This window comes from Balaenoptera borealis (genome assembly GCF_965194805.1).
Source record: "Balaenoptera borealis genome assembly, chromosome: 10".
Taxonomy (NCBI): domain Eukaryota; kingdom Metazoa; phylum Chordata; class Mammalia; order Artiodactyla; family Balaenopteridae; genus Balaenoptera; species Balaenoptera borealis.
The window spans coordinates 5,564,195-5,582,961 of NC_138874.1; the positions used below are offsets into that span (position 1 = coordinate 5,564,195).

The window sequence follows — 18,767 nt, forward strand, 5'->3', positions numbered from 1 at the left end:
AGCAAGCAGCTCTCACCTCCACATTCTGACAAAGGGCTTTTCAAATAAACATTGCAAAACAAAACAAAGCTGTACAAGAGGCATGTTCTATGCTGCTTTCCTCAAAGAAAGATCCAGAAGGACATCACTAGCAGCTTGAATTACATGGTCATGTCAGTGCAGGAAGCCTACCTTAAACGACTGTCAAGGTTCCTTTACTGCAGGACTAACGAACCTTCCGTGTCCACGGGTGCTGGGGACGTTGGAGAGAGCCTGCCGACGTCTTTCTGCTGCGCGGTTCTCCTTCTGTTTCAATGGGTCACACTCAGGAGCACTAAACAAAAGGGATTTGTTGAGGGGCACACAAGAGCTTGTGGCACTGAAGGAAAAGAACTGAGACACTGCTCTGCTCTGGCCTGTCTCCCACTGCCACCCTGTCACCAGTGCCCAGGCTGGATGAGGTCTGCCCGTGACAGCTCGCCAGACCTGACTCTGCTCCTTCAGGCCCAACTCAGCCCGCTCGAGCAGCAGCGCCCAGCAGGACACACTGCTGGGGGGTATTCTGTACCGCATCACCCAGTACAGTGCTGCTAGCGACACAGAGGGACTGAGCCCTGAAATGCGGCCAGTGCGACTGAAGAACAGAACTCCTAACCTTACGCACGTTTAAGTCGCCAGTGGACAGAAGGCGAGGCCTGCGGGGCCTCGTCACCTGCTGCCCCTCCACGTACCTTGCGGAGTGACAGCACACAGTAGGTGCTCAGGTGTTTGTGGAGCAAACGAGGACCCCTGTGAGGATGCCTAAGTGACTTCTGGGTAAGTGACAACACTTTCTAGGTCCTTCCATTTAAGGGCATCCTTACTTTCTTGGGGTGAAGTTATTTTTGGAAGTTTCTACCCACCTCAGCTGAAGAAGGAGCAGCGCGTCACTTGGTCTGCATCTTGGATGCGGAGCTGGGAGCAGGAGGCGGGCTGGCTGGGCTCGGCACGGCCCTGTTCTTCACCCATGGGTGGTCCCTCCAGGCAGTGCTTCTCAAGGTGTGGGTCCCAGCCTGGCAGCAGCAGCAACACCGGGAACTTGTCTGAGATGTTCTCAGGGCCCCTGCGCAGACCTGCTGAATGGGAAACATGGGAGCGGGGAGCCCAGGCAAGTTGGAGAAGCTCTCCTGGTGGGTAGGGTTCTGCAGGACTCGGCTCCTGCCCACCTCTCCCAGGGGCACGCTGCTGCTCGGGCACTAGACTCACATGCTGTGCACGTGCACCTTCTCCAGTACACTTGCCACCCCGTTCTCTCACACACGTTCTCTGAGCCTCCTTACATCTTCCTGGTGAGTGGCGCTCGTGCTCCTCCGGCCTTGCCCCACCATCCACATCACACTGTTGGCATCCGTCTCATGCACTAGAGCCTCAGCTCTTTCTGTGTAGAAGCCTCTTGGCGTGTAGCTGTGTGGCCAGCGACCAGCGCAGTGTGCAGCTCCTAACTCCATGGGATGACCGAGGGTTACCACCTTTCACTTTACACACACGTTTCAGGGACAAACCTGTTAACAGCATCAGATGTGACAGGAAGATAAGCTAAGATTCTCTACTAAGGCCACAGAGACTTCTGTGACAAAACTAAGATTTTTATACACCTATCACACCTACACATTTGTAAAATGTGTGCCATGTTCCTCAGGGAGGCAAGACAGGGTAAGTGGAAGAGCAAGGAATCAAGAGCTAAACTCTTTGGATTTGAGTCCTAGTTTCCAGTTCCCAGCTGGGTACCCTTGGACAAGTTGTCTGCCTTTTTAAGCCTCCATTTTCCCATGATTAAAATGGAATTACAATACTCTTGATCTCATGGGTTGCTGTAATGTTATATGGCAGAAAGTGCAATGCCTGCTGCATTAGAAGCGGTCAGTGTTAGCTGTGTACCAGCAGTGGCACCCCTGATGAAACTGAATGCCACTTCTCCCACAGAGAGAGGAATCTTCTGGGAAAAGTGAAGCAAAGGATTATTAAGTGCCCTTCTCAAAGGAACAACTCAAGTCCTGGTCAATACAAATATATTCTAACATTACCAAAGAATCACTTAAGTGTCAAATATAACCAACATATAAACATATAAACATATAAACCCTGGTGGCGCAGTGGTTAAGAATCCGCCTGCCAATGCAGGGGACACGGGTTCGAGCCCTGGTCCGGGAAGATCCCATATGCCGCAGAGCAACTAAGCCCGTGTGCCACAACTATTGAGCCTGCGCTCTAGAGCCCGCGAGCCACAACTACTGAGCCTCCGTGCCACAGCTACTGAAGCCCGCGCGCCTAGAGCCCGTGCGCCACAACAAGAGAAGCCACCGCAATGAGAAGCCCACACACCGCAACGAAGAGTAGCCCCCGCTCGCCGCAACTAGAGAGAAAGCCCGTGCACAGCAACGAAGACCCAACGCAGTCAAAAATAAAAATAAATTAAAAAAAAACAAAACTAAAAATCTTAAAAAAAAAGAAACCGGAGAAGAAATTCACACGAAGTTGGGATTCATAACTACTTTCTAAATGAAAAACTTACTATCCACCTATAGGCTGGTAACCTTAGATCATGCCAACGTAATTTCTATCTTTATTCTCAAAAAGGCATTCATGACACTGGGAGGAAGGTGAAGGGCTGCTGCCCAAAGCCCACATGCTCCCATCTCAGCACACCCAGGGCTCTCAGGTATGGGTCTTCAGCAACAATGTTAAGGGAACAGTGCTGTCAAGAATCTAAGAAAGTCTAAGTCAAGCACCTGTTCGTTTCTGGCAGCATGAAAGACTAAGTGCTTGCCTACTGAAATTGACTAATAAACTTACGCAAAACTTTTAACATCCAAGTGAAGGCAGAAACCCAGAGCTTCACTTTTCAATCCACAAGGGGGACAGAGAAGGAAGTCCAGAGCTTGCTCAAGAAGAAGGGTCAAACAGGAGACCCTAGCCCATAAAGCTGACATCCCCAAAAGCCACCCCTCAGTGTAACAGTGAACTTGAAATAAAGCACTCCTACTCCAACCCCACCAAGGGGGTTAAGGAAGATTGCCTGTTCTGAACCTCGGCACTGAATGGAGATGGGGAAAATTTGCCCCTGATAATTTATAACCACAAGTCAGTGAGTTTTACAAAGTTTTGCCGCACAAATCACACTGGTCAAAAATATTTTAAGCTGAGAATTTAGTTTAACATGGCCCTGAACTGATACTGTCCCTAAGTTACTCAGCAGAAGCAAACATTCTAACCTATATTCTAGTTTTAAAAGTCTCTCCTTAGCTGTGTCTAATATTCTGTTAAACCCACCTATTGGATTTTAAAAATTCATTTTCATCTCTAGATGCTCTATTTGGTTCTTTTCCAAATCCATTTGGACAAAATTCTGTATAAATTACCAGAATGTAAAACAGAGAGACAAAGATTGGAAAATATGAAACAGGTTTAACGTATGTTATCAGAGTTACAGAAGAGAGAGAGAAGAAGGCAGAGACAATGAAAATGTAATAGCTGAGAATCTTCCAGAATTGACAAAAGACAATCCAAGAAGCCCAAAGATTCTCAAGCAGGATAAAAAACAAAAAACAAAAACAAAATCTGCACACAGACATATCATGGTGATACAGAACAGAGATAAAGAAGAGATTTTTAAAGACAGGTGGAGAAAAAGAAGGTTGATTACCTTCAAAGGCATATGAACTGTTAAGCTGATAGCTTACTTCACAACAGAAATAACTGAAGGCAGAAGACAGTGGAATAATAACATCAATGTGCTGTGGAATTAAAGAAACCTCAGCTAGAGTTAGAGTTGGGACAGGCCTGGACGGGGGGTTCTCATACCTAGCTACACATCACCAATTACTCCAAACAGGAAGAGAGAGAGCAAACATCTCCATCACAGAAAGGTGTTGCCCGCTTTACCACCAACCAGGAAGAAGAAAACTTCTCTCCCCTGAGCACAGGCCAGCCAGTCAGAGACTACAGAAGCCCACCAATGAGAAGCCTCCATACTTTGATCTCCCAACTTCCTCCAATGGACCCTTGGGTTAATACAGTCCCTCCCAATTCCCCCTTTTACCTTAGAGAAGCAAGTTTCCTTTCCTTGCTCTCTGATTTGCCTATGGTCCACCGTCCACCTTAGTTCACACACCCAGAATTGCAATTCCTCTGGCTATTCCCGACTAAACTCGCTTTTCCTGGTAAAATAACTCACTGTATCATTAAAGTTGACAGTGCTAAAAGATTTCTCAACCTAGAATTCTCAACACTTCAAAAAATATTTCTGGGGCTTCCCTGGTGGCGCAGTGGTTGAGAATCTGCCTGCTAATGCAGGGGACACGGGTTCGAACCCTGGTCTGGGAAGATCCCACATGCCGCGGAGCAACTAGGCCCGTGAGCCACAACTACTGAGCCTGCGCGTCTGGAGCCTGTGCTCCGCAACAACAGAGGCCACGATAGTGAGAGGCCCACGCACCGCGATGAAGAGTGGCCCCCGCTTGCCGCAACTAGAGAAAGCCCTCGCACAGAAACGAAGACCCAACACAGCCAAAAATAAATAAATTAATTAATTAAAAAAAATTTCTTAAATGAGATAAAGATATTTACACACTAAAATGGAGTTTGCTATCAGACCTTCACTAAAAGAAATGCTACAGGATGAATCTTGACTCCTACTGCATACTATATAAAAATTATTTCCATATGAATCATAGATCTAAATATGAAAGGCAATACGATAAAGCATTTAAAAGAAAACATGAATGTTTCTTCATTACTTTGGAGTAGGCAAAGGTTTTAAAAACTGGACACCAAAACCACTAGCCATAAAAGAAAGAAAACCAATCAACTGGACTTTATTAAAACTAAGAACTTTTGCTTATTAACAGATAACATTAAGAGAATGAAGAACACTCCCCTGCCTGGGAGAAGACATTTGCAATATATAAATCTGACAAAAGACTCATATCCAGAATATATAAGTAACTCCTACACATCAATTAAAAAAAAAAGCCAATTAAAGAAAAAGGGCAAAAAACTGGAATAGGCATTTCACAAACAAGATATCCAAATGGCCAATAAGCATATGAAAAGATACTCAACATCATTTTCCTGATGATAAACTAAACTAAACCCAAAAGGAGATAACTGTACACACCCAACAGAAATTAAAGAGTCTGAATTACAAACACTGAAAATACTGTGCTGGGGAGGATGTGAAGCAACTGGGTCTCTCATATGTGGCTGGCAGGGGGTCAGTTATTTGGAAGGACTGAGAAAAATTTGCCAACACCTGGCAAGACTATTCAAGAAAAAAGAAAAGCACAAATAAACAGTGTCAGGAATGAGAAAGAAGCTATCACTATAGATCGCATACATATTACACAGATAACAAGAGGAAATGGCAAACAACTTTGTACATTTCATCTAAAATTTCAAATTTATCAGGATAAATTCCTAGAAAACAGCACCTTACCTAAAACAACGCAATCAAAACTGACTCTAGAAGAAACAGAATATCTGAACAGTTCCACAATCATTAAATAAATTGAACCAGTGATCAGAGGTCTTACTATATAGAAAAGTTCAGGCCCAGGTGGCTTTCAGGAAGTTCTGTCAAATATTCAAGGAAGAAATAATTACAGTCTTACAAAACTTTTCTAGAAACAGAGTACAAAGGAACACCTGTAACTTATTTTATAAGCTAGTAAAACCTTAATAGAAAAGCCCAAGGGTGAGAAAGGAAGTATAATACATACAGGCAATCTTACTCATGAACACAGATGAAAAACACCTGAAAAAAGTACATATATAATATACACACCCATACACACACAAATATATACAGATATGTAAATAAATATGTGTTTGTGTATGCATGCAAACCGAATCCAGCAATGTATAAGGATAATATAACACATCATGACAGATTGGCATTGACCCCAGGAATGCAAGGGTACTTCAGACAATTAACCTAATTCATCAATTTAACATATTAAAGATGGGAAAAAATCATATAATTATCTCAAAAGATATAGTAAAAATATTTGATAAATGTTCTCAAGCATGATAAAAACTTGCCAAGTAATAATAGAAGGTAACTTTATTAACTTAATAAAGGGTATTTATAAAAATACCTATAGCAAATACCATACTTACTGATGAAACACTGAGAATGTCTCCCTTGAAATAAGAAATATGGGCAGGAAGTCCTCTACTATCACTCCAGTCAACACTGCACAACAAATCCTAACAAGCACAGTAAGACAAGAAAAATAAAGATATAAAAATTGATAAGAAACAAAACTTCTACTACTCATAGATAACAGAAAAATGCGAAAGAAACTAGAAATACATTATTAGAATTAATGGTGTTCAGCAAGGCTACTGAACACAAAAATTAACACACAAAAATCAGTCTGATTTCTAAATACCAGCAATAGACAATAAAAATAAATAAAAGATAGTTACAATGGCATCAAAAATGCAAACTACCTAGGAAAAAAAAATCTAAAAAAATAATACACGAAAATCCACTGTGTGAAAAAGTATAAAACTTAATTGAAAGACAATAAAGACCAAAATAGATAATGTCATGTTCAAGGATCAGAGAGCTCTGTATGATAAAGATGTACATTTTCCCCAAAGTGACCTTATAGAGTCAATGAGATTCTAATAAAAATTCACAAAAGTTTTCATTAAACTTAACAAGCTTATTCTAAAACTTATATGAAAGTACAAAGGCTGCAAACAGCCATGACAATCTTTAAGAACAAGGTGAGTGGATTAATTCTCAGAAATATCAACTCCTATAATGTTACAGTAATATTAGACTGTGATGTGATGACGTGGTGAGAGACAGCCTAATCTGCTGAACAGATGAGAGCCCAGGAGCAGACCTGTGTGTGTATGACATCTGATGGATGAGAGTGGTTTTGCAGATCTGTGGGTAAAATATGGACTTCATAGTAAGGCAACGCAGGAAAAAAGTGAAATGCAATCCTTACGTCACATAATACACAAAACCTCTTCCACTTTTATGACTGGGAAAAAGCAAAGCTATGTATGAGGTATGCAGAAGATAATACAGAACAATAGTTTTAAGATACCCTTCTCTATTATGAGGTCATAAATCAGTAATAAAAAGAAAACATAAAGGAAAAAGATTAATTGAACACATTAAAGTTAATTTTTATTCATCAAAAAGTACCATCAAGAATGGGAAAAGACAAGCCACATCCTGGGAGAAGTTACTTGTAAACATTTAACCAACAAGAATTGGTACCCAGAATATGTGAAGAATTCCTATGAACTTATAATAATGGGCAAAAAGACTGGAAATGAAATTATAATTACAATTCATGCCTAAAGCCCACTAGATTAGCAAGAATTAATAAGCCTGACAAAATTAAGTATTGCCAAGGATGCAAAGTGAATCTCTTACAGTGCCGGAGGTGGTCCACTTTGGAAAGGAAGTTGAACGTACACACAACCGATGACTTAGCATCATTACTCCTAGAGAAATTCTCGCACACTCCTAAGAGACACGCACAGCAGTATTCATGACAACATTGCTTGTGATAGCAAAAGCAAACAAGTAAACAAAAAAAAAAACTATGAATGATCCAAATATCTATAAACAGTAGAATAATACTACAGTATATTCATTCAGTGGAATACTAGTCAGTAATGAAAATGAATTAATTTTGAGATTAACATGAGTGAACCTCAAAAACAAAATACTGAAAGTTAGAGTATAATGAAATAATATGCATACAAATTCAAAACAGGCAAAATAGTCATTGGGTAGAAACACATACATAGTTGGGAAAACTGTGAAGAAAAATGAGTGAAAAACTATCACAAAAATCAGGATAGTGACTATTATGGAGAGAGTGAGGGTATGTGATCGAGAAAGGGCACACAGAGGCCTTTCACTGGTAATATTCTATATCCTAATCTGAATAGCTGGTGCACTAGCGTTGGCTTTACTATTCTTTAAAGTACACATTTACATGTCATACACTTTTCTGTATTTATGATATTTTACAACAGAAAGAAATTAACTTATCACATTTTCATTTAACTTTGGGTAATAAAATACTTTATTGGTACCTTTTACTGTCAAAAACAGAGTAATGTTTCCACTGTTTAGCTTCCATCTTTAAACGAAAAGCTTTTTTTAAAAAAAAAAGGAGAAAAAAAATCATTTGATTCTGTCAAAAAACCAGCTACAACTCACTTTTGCAAATAATTAGGTTCTCTCACTTTAAATACCTTAATTCACTGGTCTTCACAATAAATAACTGTATATAAAAGGAGAAAATGGCCTAAACAATTTTGCAGAGAACAGTTTACACATCTTAAAAAACTAAGCCTAAATGCTACCCCAACTAAAAACTTGTAAGAATATTTAGTAAGAGTTATTATAAAATTGAATTCATGTAGCACCAAGAAATTTGGGATTTATAATATTTCAGATGATATGATTTACTGAGCAAAAAGAGTAATGATTTATCTTCTATGAATTTTCAGGGGTTTCTATACAAACAGAAAGAATTCAATATAGGTCCCTTTTAAAAGCCAAAGGTTCAAAAATCTATGCATGCCTTTAACCATATCTCCAATTTGTGGATCTAGCAATTGACCATATAGTAAAAGATCCATGTGTGATAAATAACATAGTACAGTCATATCTGAATATAATTTCTTATTCATCTTGTCTCATTAATATAATTTACACCTCAATTAAAACATCACTCTATCTGCAAGTTATATATTTCTCTAAAATTATATTCTGTAATTCAGATTTCCATTTGGACAACCTTCCCCTCCTCCTCTTTTCTCGAATCAGTTATGATCTTATGGTATACCTCATTAAATTGTTTTGTTTTTCTTCCTTCAGTGAAACTCCCTCTCAACTCAAAGTATTATAATAGCACAGACGTAGCTTAATTAACATATTAGAAAAAAAGGATAATACATACATATGGATCCATGCTAAATAAGACAACACAAAGCAAAAAACACATGACACCATGCTATGTTCATCTATTCTGAGCCACCGCAAGAAGGCCCTGATAGGGCCCTGGCTCATGTAAATTGATGTCCCAGACACCAGTTTAGTGTCCTATACTCCAGCATAATTAACTGTTCTGTTAAAAACGTTTCCATGTTTATTTATGTTTATTCTAAACAGTCTACAGCAACTTTGACTCCTAATCCTGAACATGATGCTAAATTAGTAACACATTATATTTTTAATCAAGCCACAGATTATAACCTTAGTATTTTCTACTACTACCCATTTGTTTAAAAACAGACATTGAGGGGGCTAGGCAACACAAAGTTGAGGGATTTTTGTCTCTGCCTTCTCTTGATTAGTTGGGGATTTCAGATGTGTCATTTAATTATTCTCTGTTTCAGTGAAAAAGGATTCTTTAAGCAACTGCCCAAAGATCTTAATTTAGAACCAAGCAGGTTGACTCCGTGGTCGGTAGGTGACGAGCCCTTATCCACACACTCCATCCGTAACACTCCGTCCTCTCTTTGGGAACAGGATGCTCCCGACCCACCTTCAGCACAACACATCCCACCCCTCAGCCCAGACGCAACCAGGATACACGTCAGAACATGAAGCCGGGTAACATTAACTCAAAGCTACTCTTAGAACAAAGAGCAGATTTTGATTTGTCAATGATTCCATGGTGAAGTATACTCACAAAACAGAGACTCTGCATTGCAAAACTTGCTTTTTCTTCTCACACTAAATTGCTAAAGTAATGTCAGCAAGAACACAAAAGATAAGCATGTCTTCTTTGAAAGAGGCACTGCATCTGGAATTGGAATTAAGGCTAAATAAATAGTGCTGGTTTGTGGTTCAGACTAACGTGTCACTGATTACATTAACCAACAGCTTCGCTATTTGTCCTGTATGCCTGTTTGTGAAGATGCGCCTCTATCTCCTCCCTGAAGACCAGCATTCCCAGGTGCGAGTGAGAGGCTTCGTTCATGGCTTTGGACTGGATGCACATGCGGTACTGCTCGGGGGTCAACTCATCAGCACAGCGTTTCTCATGCCAGAGGTGGAAAAGACCAGGAACCGGAGTCCGAATCACAATCAGGTCACCATGTAAGTATTTTCGATAAAGATGAACATCTTCTCCACCCCAACCTTTTACTTCCATATCAAATCCACCTGCAGGATCAAAACTCACACTGTTAAATAACTGCCTGGCAGCCGGAGCACAGTCAAACCTGATAAAGACTTAAACATTCTGCTGCAAATGAGATGGCACGGTATAATCCAAAGACACCTGAAGTAGAGGACTGACATCCTGGTTTAGAAATCCAGTTACCAGCTGACGTCTAGAAGCTCACAATCTGTTGTTGAGAGTATCAGAATGAGATTATCGCTACTTTTATTTTTATTTATTTATTTTTATTTTTGGCTGTGCTGGGTCTTCAGTTCGTGCGAGGGCTTTCTCTAGTTGCGGCAAGTGGGGGCCACTCTTCATCGCGGTGTGGGGACCGCTCTTCATTGCGGTGCGCGGGCCTTTCACTATCGCGGCCCCTCCCGTTGCGGGGCACAGGCTCCAGACGCGCAGGCTCAGTAGTTGTGGCTCACGGGCCCAGCTGCTCCATGGCATGTGGGATCTTCCCAGACCAGGGCTCGAACCCGTGTCCCCTGCATTAGCAGGCAGATTCTCAACCACTGCGCCACCAGGGAAGCCCCAAAATGAGATTAAACATTTGAGAATACTTTGTAAACTTCAGAGTTCTATAGAAAACCTCTAGAAAGTCAAATAAAGGAGAAGGAAATATAAATCATCCACAACATCACCACCATTAATGTTTTATTATGTTTTCTTTCTATCCTTTGAGATCCAAGTTCTTCTGGGTCACAGAAAACTTTCCGGAAGGGAAAACAGAAGAAATGGACAAGGTGGACACATAAAGTTGAGAATGGGCACACAGATGATTTAAAGCCATGGAAGTGGGTGAAATTACTAGAGTTTACAGGGAAAACAGGGCCCAGGTCTAAATGTTAAGAAATGTCAATATCTAGAGGGTAAACAGGCAGAGAAAGACAAGTCAGCAAAAGAGACTGAGAGGTGGCCCCAGAAGAAGGAGAAAATTCTGGAGAATGTGCTATCACAGTAGTGAAGTGAGGAAAGCATCTTGAGAAAGAAATGGTCAAGTGTGTGCTGCTCAATTAAGAACTTAAAGAGAATCAAGTAGACCTGGCAATGTAAATGTCACTTAGAGCCTTACTTAGAGCAAGGGAGATAGAGTTCACACTATTTTCAAATTGGTTTAAGCTGAACTAACTTTAAAGAAGCATGGAGAATACAAACTATTTTGAGTTTTTTGAAAAGCTAGAAAAGATTCTTAAAAATGGAGAAAAAAATTAATTATTTAATTAAAAGCTAGGTTTCCAAATTATGTCTTCTGTCAAATTCTATGTCACTTAATTTCACTCTCATAGGATGACAATAATCCTGAGATCTCTGAAAAATATTTCTTCAAATAGTCACAGCTTTACTAAATGCTATGTCTGATTATATCTTGGCTTTTCTTCCTTGTAGATACAAATAAGCTCCTCAAATATTGGAGACGGTACAGATAGTGAAAATAAACAGAGGACTTCCGGTTTCTGGTCCAGCATGTACAGACCTTAGAAGTCATCACTCCATCCTGACAACAAGTAAAAAGTTGAACAAACTGAAAACTCAACAACTCTTTTCAGATCCCTCAGAAAAATAAAGTCACAGGGCAAACTGTGAAGAGACAGATAGGTGGGTAAGACAGAATCACAACTATTAGGGAAGAAATGGACTAATAGAAATCTCCAGGGGAACCAGTACTGGGGTAGGAAAATCTGAACTGTAATTGATGAATTGCTAGAGGCTCAGTGGAAAAGTCTAAGAGTTGAAAATTCCAGAGAGGCCTGCACACTTTTGTGAGTTTTACCTCTAGGTCTACCAGGTTCTCACAGTGAAGACTTGAGAAAAATCCCCTAGCGCTTTCAGAAGGAGGGGGAAAGTAACCATTCTAAAATATGCCAGGGCATTTTGTTCTTCTTAGTAAGGCCTGTGCTCAGGAAAAACTATTTTACCAGAGTCTAACCTATGTGGGGGAAGGGATATACCCAACTCCAGCCCACTCTAGCCATCCTGTCCCACCTAAGATTGGGGGCTGTGTCTGTGAAACGATTGTGAAGTTCATGGTCCAGGCTCACAGGCTCACTAAAGATGGACTGAGACCTTATCATAGGACTACAGAATACTTCCTCTTCTCCCACACCTTACCATCACTAAAGGCCTATTTACTGCAGTTTCCTTTACCCAGTACATCATATTCAGCTATGAAGAAAAAAATTAGGCAAACTAAAAGTCAAAAAACAGTTTGAAGTGAGACAGGCTGGGACCCGGGACCCTTTGCTGCAGTGCTGCAGTGCTTACACCTGGACACACCTCTCCTCGAGCAACAAAATACAAAGAAACCGTATGGGACGAAAAATAACTGCATGAATGCGCAGTTGGGGCAAATTATGGATAGAAAGATACAAAAGACCGAAAAACCCAACTGCCACTTCTAAAGAGCCTGGAGCAAAAACTGGGTGTCAGGAGCAAAAGCAGGGTACTGTGCATGCCCCCTGCACACAACACCACAAAGGGGTGGGCAAACGACCTAAGCCACCCCTCTGGCCCGACCCCTGGACACACGCCTACCCTCACCCCATATAAGGAACAAGCTCACCCTGCCTCAGCGAGTGAGCAAGCAAGGGAACCTGTCGTTTGTTCTCACTCCCCGCTGCTGCAGCAGGGGCCCCAATAAAGCCTTGCATGAATTTCTTGTCTCGCCTCTAGTCAATTTCTATTGCTTGGGGAAGGCTAAGAACCCTGGTCAGTATCAGAAGAGAAAGAGCAAACATCAGAACCAGACTCAGATATGGCAGGGATGTTGGAACTAAAGGACTGTGAATTTAAAACGACTATAATTAATACGCTAAGTGCTCTAATGGAAAAAGCAGACAACATGCAAGAACAGGTGGGTAATGTAAGCAGAGAGAGAGAGATTCTAAGAAAGAATCACAAAGAAATGCTAAAAATAAAAAGCAATGTAACAGAAATGAAGAATACCTTTGAGGGGCTCACTAGTAGACTGGACTTGGCTGAGGAAAGAATCTCTGAACTTGAGAACAGGTGAATAGAGACTTCCAAGACTGAAAAGCAAAGAGAAAGAAGACTGGGGGTGGGGAGGGGAAGAAAAGAAAAAACAGAACAGAATATCCAAGAACTGTGGGACAACTACAAAAGGTGTAACATATGTATAATGGGAATACCAGAAGGACAGGAAAGAGGGACAAGAACAGAAGCTCCAAATGAAAAAGGCTAAACTGCAAACAAGTGCTACTGAGAGGGCAGGGGCTCCCTTTCTCACCCAGCCCACATTCATAGGGTAGAGGCTCTCCAAGAGGGAGTAGGCCCTACTGCTCCCACCTAATGTCCTGCTCATAAAGCAGGGGTGTCCCTCTGAGAGAAGTGTGCCACTATCTCCACCCCCAGGTCTGGAGCAGAGGCTCAGAGCTTTTTCTCAGGGGAAGCAGCAGTCCATAAGAACAAATGCTCCAGAGCTTTTCCCAAAGGAACTGACTTTATTTAAAAGAGAATGTGCAGAAATTCAGGCCTAAGGGGGCTCTTGAAAATACTGGAGATTTGGTGGTAAACAATTAAGAGGAGGCTGGTAGCCCCATTAGAACAAGCTAAAATGTAGGCCAGCCAGTTTACCAGAGCGAGGCAGGCAAAGAGACAGCTAAGAAGAGCCCTCCTGGGGTCCAAGCAAACCTCAAAAGCTTGCCTCAAAAACTACCCTGCAAAAGGGTTCAATTTAATTGGTTCAGACTATGGAGCAATTTATGTCCCAGAGCACTGTCAAATCAGCGAGCAAATTAGTGCAGCCTAACAGCCTAATAGGTAGGAGTGACATCAACAGGAATGGAAAGAGACAGTCAAAGAGAGCCCCGCTAAATCCAACGTCATCCCAGGATGGCTGTGCACATGCCCTGATGAGTGACATGAGAAGCTTCATACCGTTGGGAGGCAGAGGGGTGGGGAGACAGAATTCACTAAAATAGTAAAGGCAAGTCAATTAATAAATGAATAAGCAAAGTCAAAACAAAATACAAGCCCTGGAGGCAGGGGGAGTCAATATCTAGAATCAACACAAAATATTATCTAAAATGTCCAGTTTTCAAAAAAGTATTGAAAGAATACTGAAAAGTGTGACCCATATACCAAAAGAAAAGCAGGCAACAGAAATTGCCTGTGAGAGCACCCAGATGTCAGTTTTAGCAGATTTCAAAACAACCATTATAAATATGTTCGAAGAATTAAAAGAAATCATGCTTAAAAAAGTAACAAAGTAAGATGACAATGTCTCATCAAGAAGAGAATATTAATAAAGAGATAGAAATGAGATTCTGGAGTTAAAAAGCACAATAACTCAAATGAAAAATTCACTAGAGCAGCTCAACAGTAGATCTGAACTAACAAAAGAAGAATCAGTGAACCTGAAGATAGATCAATTGAGATTATGCAATACAAAGAAAAGAGGAAAAGAATGAAGAAAAACGAACAGTCTCAGAGAAATGTGGGACACCATTAACTGCTCCAACATATATCTAATAGAAATACAAGGAAAAAACAATGAGAAAGGAGCAGTGAGAAATAACAGAGGTCAGAAGGCAGTGATGTATCCTTACTATTTTATTAAGCAAGAAATCAGGGAAAAAGGCATTAGTTTCATGTAATAGTCTTTTTTATTACTATTTGCTGATTTTCCATCATTTGTTCAGAGGTAAAAGGCAAGGTGGAGGACTTCCCTGCTGGCGCAGTGGTTAAGGATCCGCCTGCCAACGCAGGGGACATGGGTTCGAGCCCTGGTCAAGATCCCACATGCTGCGGAGCAACTAAGCCCGTGTGCCACAACTACTGAGCCCGTGTGCTGCAACTACTGAAGCCTGCGCATCTAGAGCCTGTGCTCCGCAACAAGAGAAGCCACCACAATGAGAAGCCTGCACACCGCAACAAAGAGTAGCCCCCCCTTGCTGCAACTAGAGAAAGCCCACGCACAGCAACGAAGATCCAACGTGGCCAAAAAAAAAAAAAAAGACAAGGTGTAGGAATTTCCAAAACAAATGGCTGATTATAAAAATGAAGGTAAGATGGACCTAAAAAATACACAAAATATATTCTATTAAAAAATATATATACCATATATTCTAATACGCTGTGGAAAGGTAGCCCCTGAATGAATCAGGAGACATGGAATGAATGAATCAGGTTTCAGCCTGCTTCCTTAAACTAGGCTCTGATGCTTTAATTTTTGCTGGGTGAGACTAAAGGTACAGTGGGGCAGGTAGCTTAGATGAGATTCTTCAAGGTTAGCTTTGGTTTAGGGGTGTGGATGACTAAGCCAGTGATTCCAAGTTCCCCACTCCAACTTCAACCAGAGCTAGAAAGAGTAGGCGTTTTTCCATTTGTTTTAAATACTGGGATTTTGCATTATGTTCAAGAAAACGGTGGTTTCCTCTTCAAGTAAAAAATATGAAAGCCCTTGGACTAGATAACCCAACATTATTTCTAGCTGTAACAATTCATGAGTACACCACCAAAGCTAGGTACAGATCTTTTGTAAGAGTACTCGAAACAACTGCAAATATGGGTATTTTATTTTATCATTATGACCTCATTTTTCTATTCAAAGACACTAATTATAAGCTCACTTTGCCTTTCATATTTCCAGACTCTTCAGGTAATCTCAGACATTCAAAATTTAATAGGAAAACATTTAGATCTGAGACTTTTTAGAAAAATGCCATATTACAGTATACACCTAAAGTCCTATTCTTAAATGTAAGGTGTACTTACCAATGGTCAGGAAATCTGATCGATACTGACAAGTCATTCCAAAGCCAAAATCTCGCCAAAAGCCAGAATCCTTTTTGTGAACCTTAAGGTTAAAAAACAAAATTCAATTTAATCCCTCAAAAACTAGTAGTTTCAATCAACAATGAAACAAATTAAAATATTTTCCAAATAATATTTTTTCCTGTCATTTACGTGACTGATAATGGATCAGATGCCTTTATATTATTAAATCCTTACAAAACCAACAAAAATACAGTAATCCCCATGAGCATAGGATTCTTGCTACTTTTCTGTTGTTTTGTTTTATGAATTTTGTTTTGTTTTACTTTTTTTATACAGCAGGTTCTTATTAGTTACGTATTTTACACAAATTAGTATGTATATGTCAATCTCCATCTCCCAATTTATCCCACCACCACCGCCCCACCCCCTACCCTGCTGTCCCCCCTTGGTGTCCATACTTTTGTTCTCTACTTTCAATTTAATTTGTTCAAGCCTTGTACAAGGTGCAAGCTGAGGTTACTAATAATCAAAGAATTTGGTGCCTGACCTCAGGGGGCTTACATTCTGCTTAAGGAGGACACCAGTTGCACAAGCACATACTGTAATACACTGATCACTTCTACACAGTAGACCTTATTTGGTACCTGGCCAGCATCCATTCCCCTACCGCTTTCCTGACTGTGTACAGTTTTGCCCTGGTAATTACCTGGTCCCATGCAGCCCATGAGCTTCAGGGACGCTCCTTCCACCGGCAGCGTCAGACTGGGCCGCGAGCATGCTACACCAGTGAGACGGTCTCACCCTACTCACTTAGGAACTGATTAGGCATTAGACAAAGTTCAGGTCCACATGCTAAAACAAGAGGGCTATTGGGAACTCTGGAAAACAAAGCCCCCTCATTCTTCTGAGAGCTACTAGAAAAGACACTTGCTCTCTTTGGATGGTGTAGGGCAGGAGTAAGCAACTCCCACCTGGCTTTGTAAATAACTGTATTGGAACAAAGCCACACTCATTTGTTTACAAATTGTCTATGGGTATTTTTGTGGTACAATGGCAGAGTTAAATAGTTGGAACAGGGACTGTATGGTCTGCAAAACCTAAAATATTTTCTATGTGGCTCTTTACAGAATAAGTTTGTCAACCCCTGGTGTAGGGTATAGATGTGAAGTTTGGAACTGCTGCAGTCCTTTCCCACCATGAGGGAAACCAGCTTTAAAATGGAGAGGTCACCACTGAAGTCCAAGCAGAGAAAGAAAAAGAAAATCAGGGCTTTGATGACACTGGGCCTGCAGAATGAAGTAAAAGTTGAAGCTTGATAAACCTCCTTTTAAAATTCATACATTCAACAAGTGTTTAATCTGTTGGACTTGGTTTTGGGAGCTGGGACCCAGCAGGGAACAGAGGTGACAAAATCCCTGCTACCACAGAGCCTCCGTTTTGATGGGAAAATAACCAATAAATAAATATAGGTCTCAGGTGGTGACACATGCTAGAAAGAAAGATGCCGTAGGCTAAACAGAGAGCAAGACAGAAAGCCTATTTTAGATATAATGGCCACAAAAGGCCTCTATGAGGAGGTAACGTTTGAGCAGGGACCCTACAGAAATCAGGGAGTGGGCTATGCAAATATGTGGAGATCATTCCAGAAGCATGTACAATGGCTCTGAGGGAGGAGCTCATTTGGAGTGTTTGACAAACAGTAAAGAAACAACTGTGGCAAGAGCTCAGAAAACAAGGGCAAGAAGAATGAGGCCCCAGGTCAAGAAACAGCTATGACATTTTCCAAACATAAGTGGTATTATAGTATTTTGGTAGGCTTATGGCAATGATCTAGAAGAGGCAAAATGTTAGGATAGGAGAGAGTGAAGAATGGCTGAGGGGCGCCCTTGTTTAGGCATGAGGGATGAGCTCCATGTAGTTCACTACAAAAGGACGAGCTGGCCTTATGAAGGAATGTGGCAGTTCCTCCACTGGGACTGGAGAGAGGCTGAGAATGTGATACAGAGCCAGTGAGGTCGATGGATCTCATGACAGGAGAATAAGGAAGTGAACACCCGACTGCTTCTCTTTTCTAAACGAAACAGATACGTGGAGAGTGAGGAGTGGTGAGGGTTGCTGGGAGGCGTGAGAAGGATAGTGTGGCGGGCTTGGAGGACAAAGAGTGGGTGGGCTAGGGTAAGGCACAGGATTTCAGGGCAGTCTGGGACCCCTGAGGCCTGTGGTCATGTTTAAAGCTATGCTGTGTAGTGGGACTGTGTGTCTCTCGCTCTCCACCTTCTGCTACTCTGGGGCCTGGCTGACAGAGTTGCCCTTAACCAGGTTAGGGTTCTAAGAGAAAACACTGGAAGGAGTGAGGGATGAAGGAGGTGAGTGTATGGCAAAGAAGAGGCTGTGGATAACCGCTGACCATGGAGTCTGAGCTGGGTAAGGAGGGAAATGAGGATATGGATGTGAGGAGGGTGACAGAGAGGAGAGAGACAGGCACCTCACCCAAGCTGCAGCATTCTGAGACAGCTTCCTCCAAGAAATGAAGTTACAGCTGGGATCTGAGAGATAAGTAGGAGTTAGTCAAGTGAAAGATATGCTGGGAGAAAGTTCCAGGCAAAGGAACAGTTTACGCAAAGGCCTGTGATGGAAGAGAGCACTGTGGGTGAAAGATGGTGGGACTAAAACACCGGGGTCAGAAGTAGAGGTGCCCACAAATGTGGAGCAGGGCTCAGGAAACTTTTATAGAGAACTGGACAGTAAATATTTTAGGCTCTGCAGAACATAGAATCTCTGTCTCAAATACTCAACTCTGTCACTGTAGTGTGAAAGCAGTCATTAACAATTAAATAATCAAATGAACACGTT

The 18,767-nt window shown here is 41.4% G+C and overlaps 1 protein-coding gene across 5 annotated transcripts in view; it reads right to left on the reverse strand.

The window, feature by feature from the left end:
* Window positions 1–20: 20 nt before the first annotated feature.
* CSGALNACT2 (chondroitin sulfate N-acetylgalactosaminyltransferase 2) overlaps window positions 21–18,767 on the reverse strand; it is a 57,943-nt gene continuing 39,196 nt past the window's right edge. For 3 of the 5 annotated variants that reach the window (XM_082407455.1, XM_082407456.1, XM_082407457.1), the window contains 2 exons: window positions 15,912–15,993; window positions 7,143–10,174 (listed from right to left, as the gene is read on the reverse strand). In XM_082407455.1, the coding sequence (XP_082263581.1) occupies window positions 9,882–10,174; window positions 15,912–15,993 (375 nt within the window). In that variant the 3' untranslated portion in view covers window positions 7,143–9,881. The other 2 variants (XR_014249011.1, XM_082407458.1) reach the window with 2 other exon arrangements.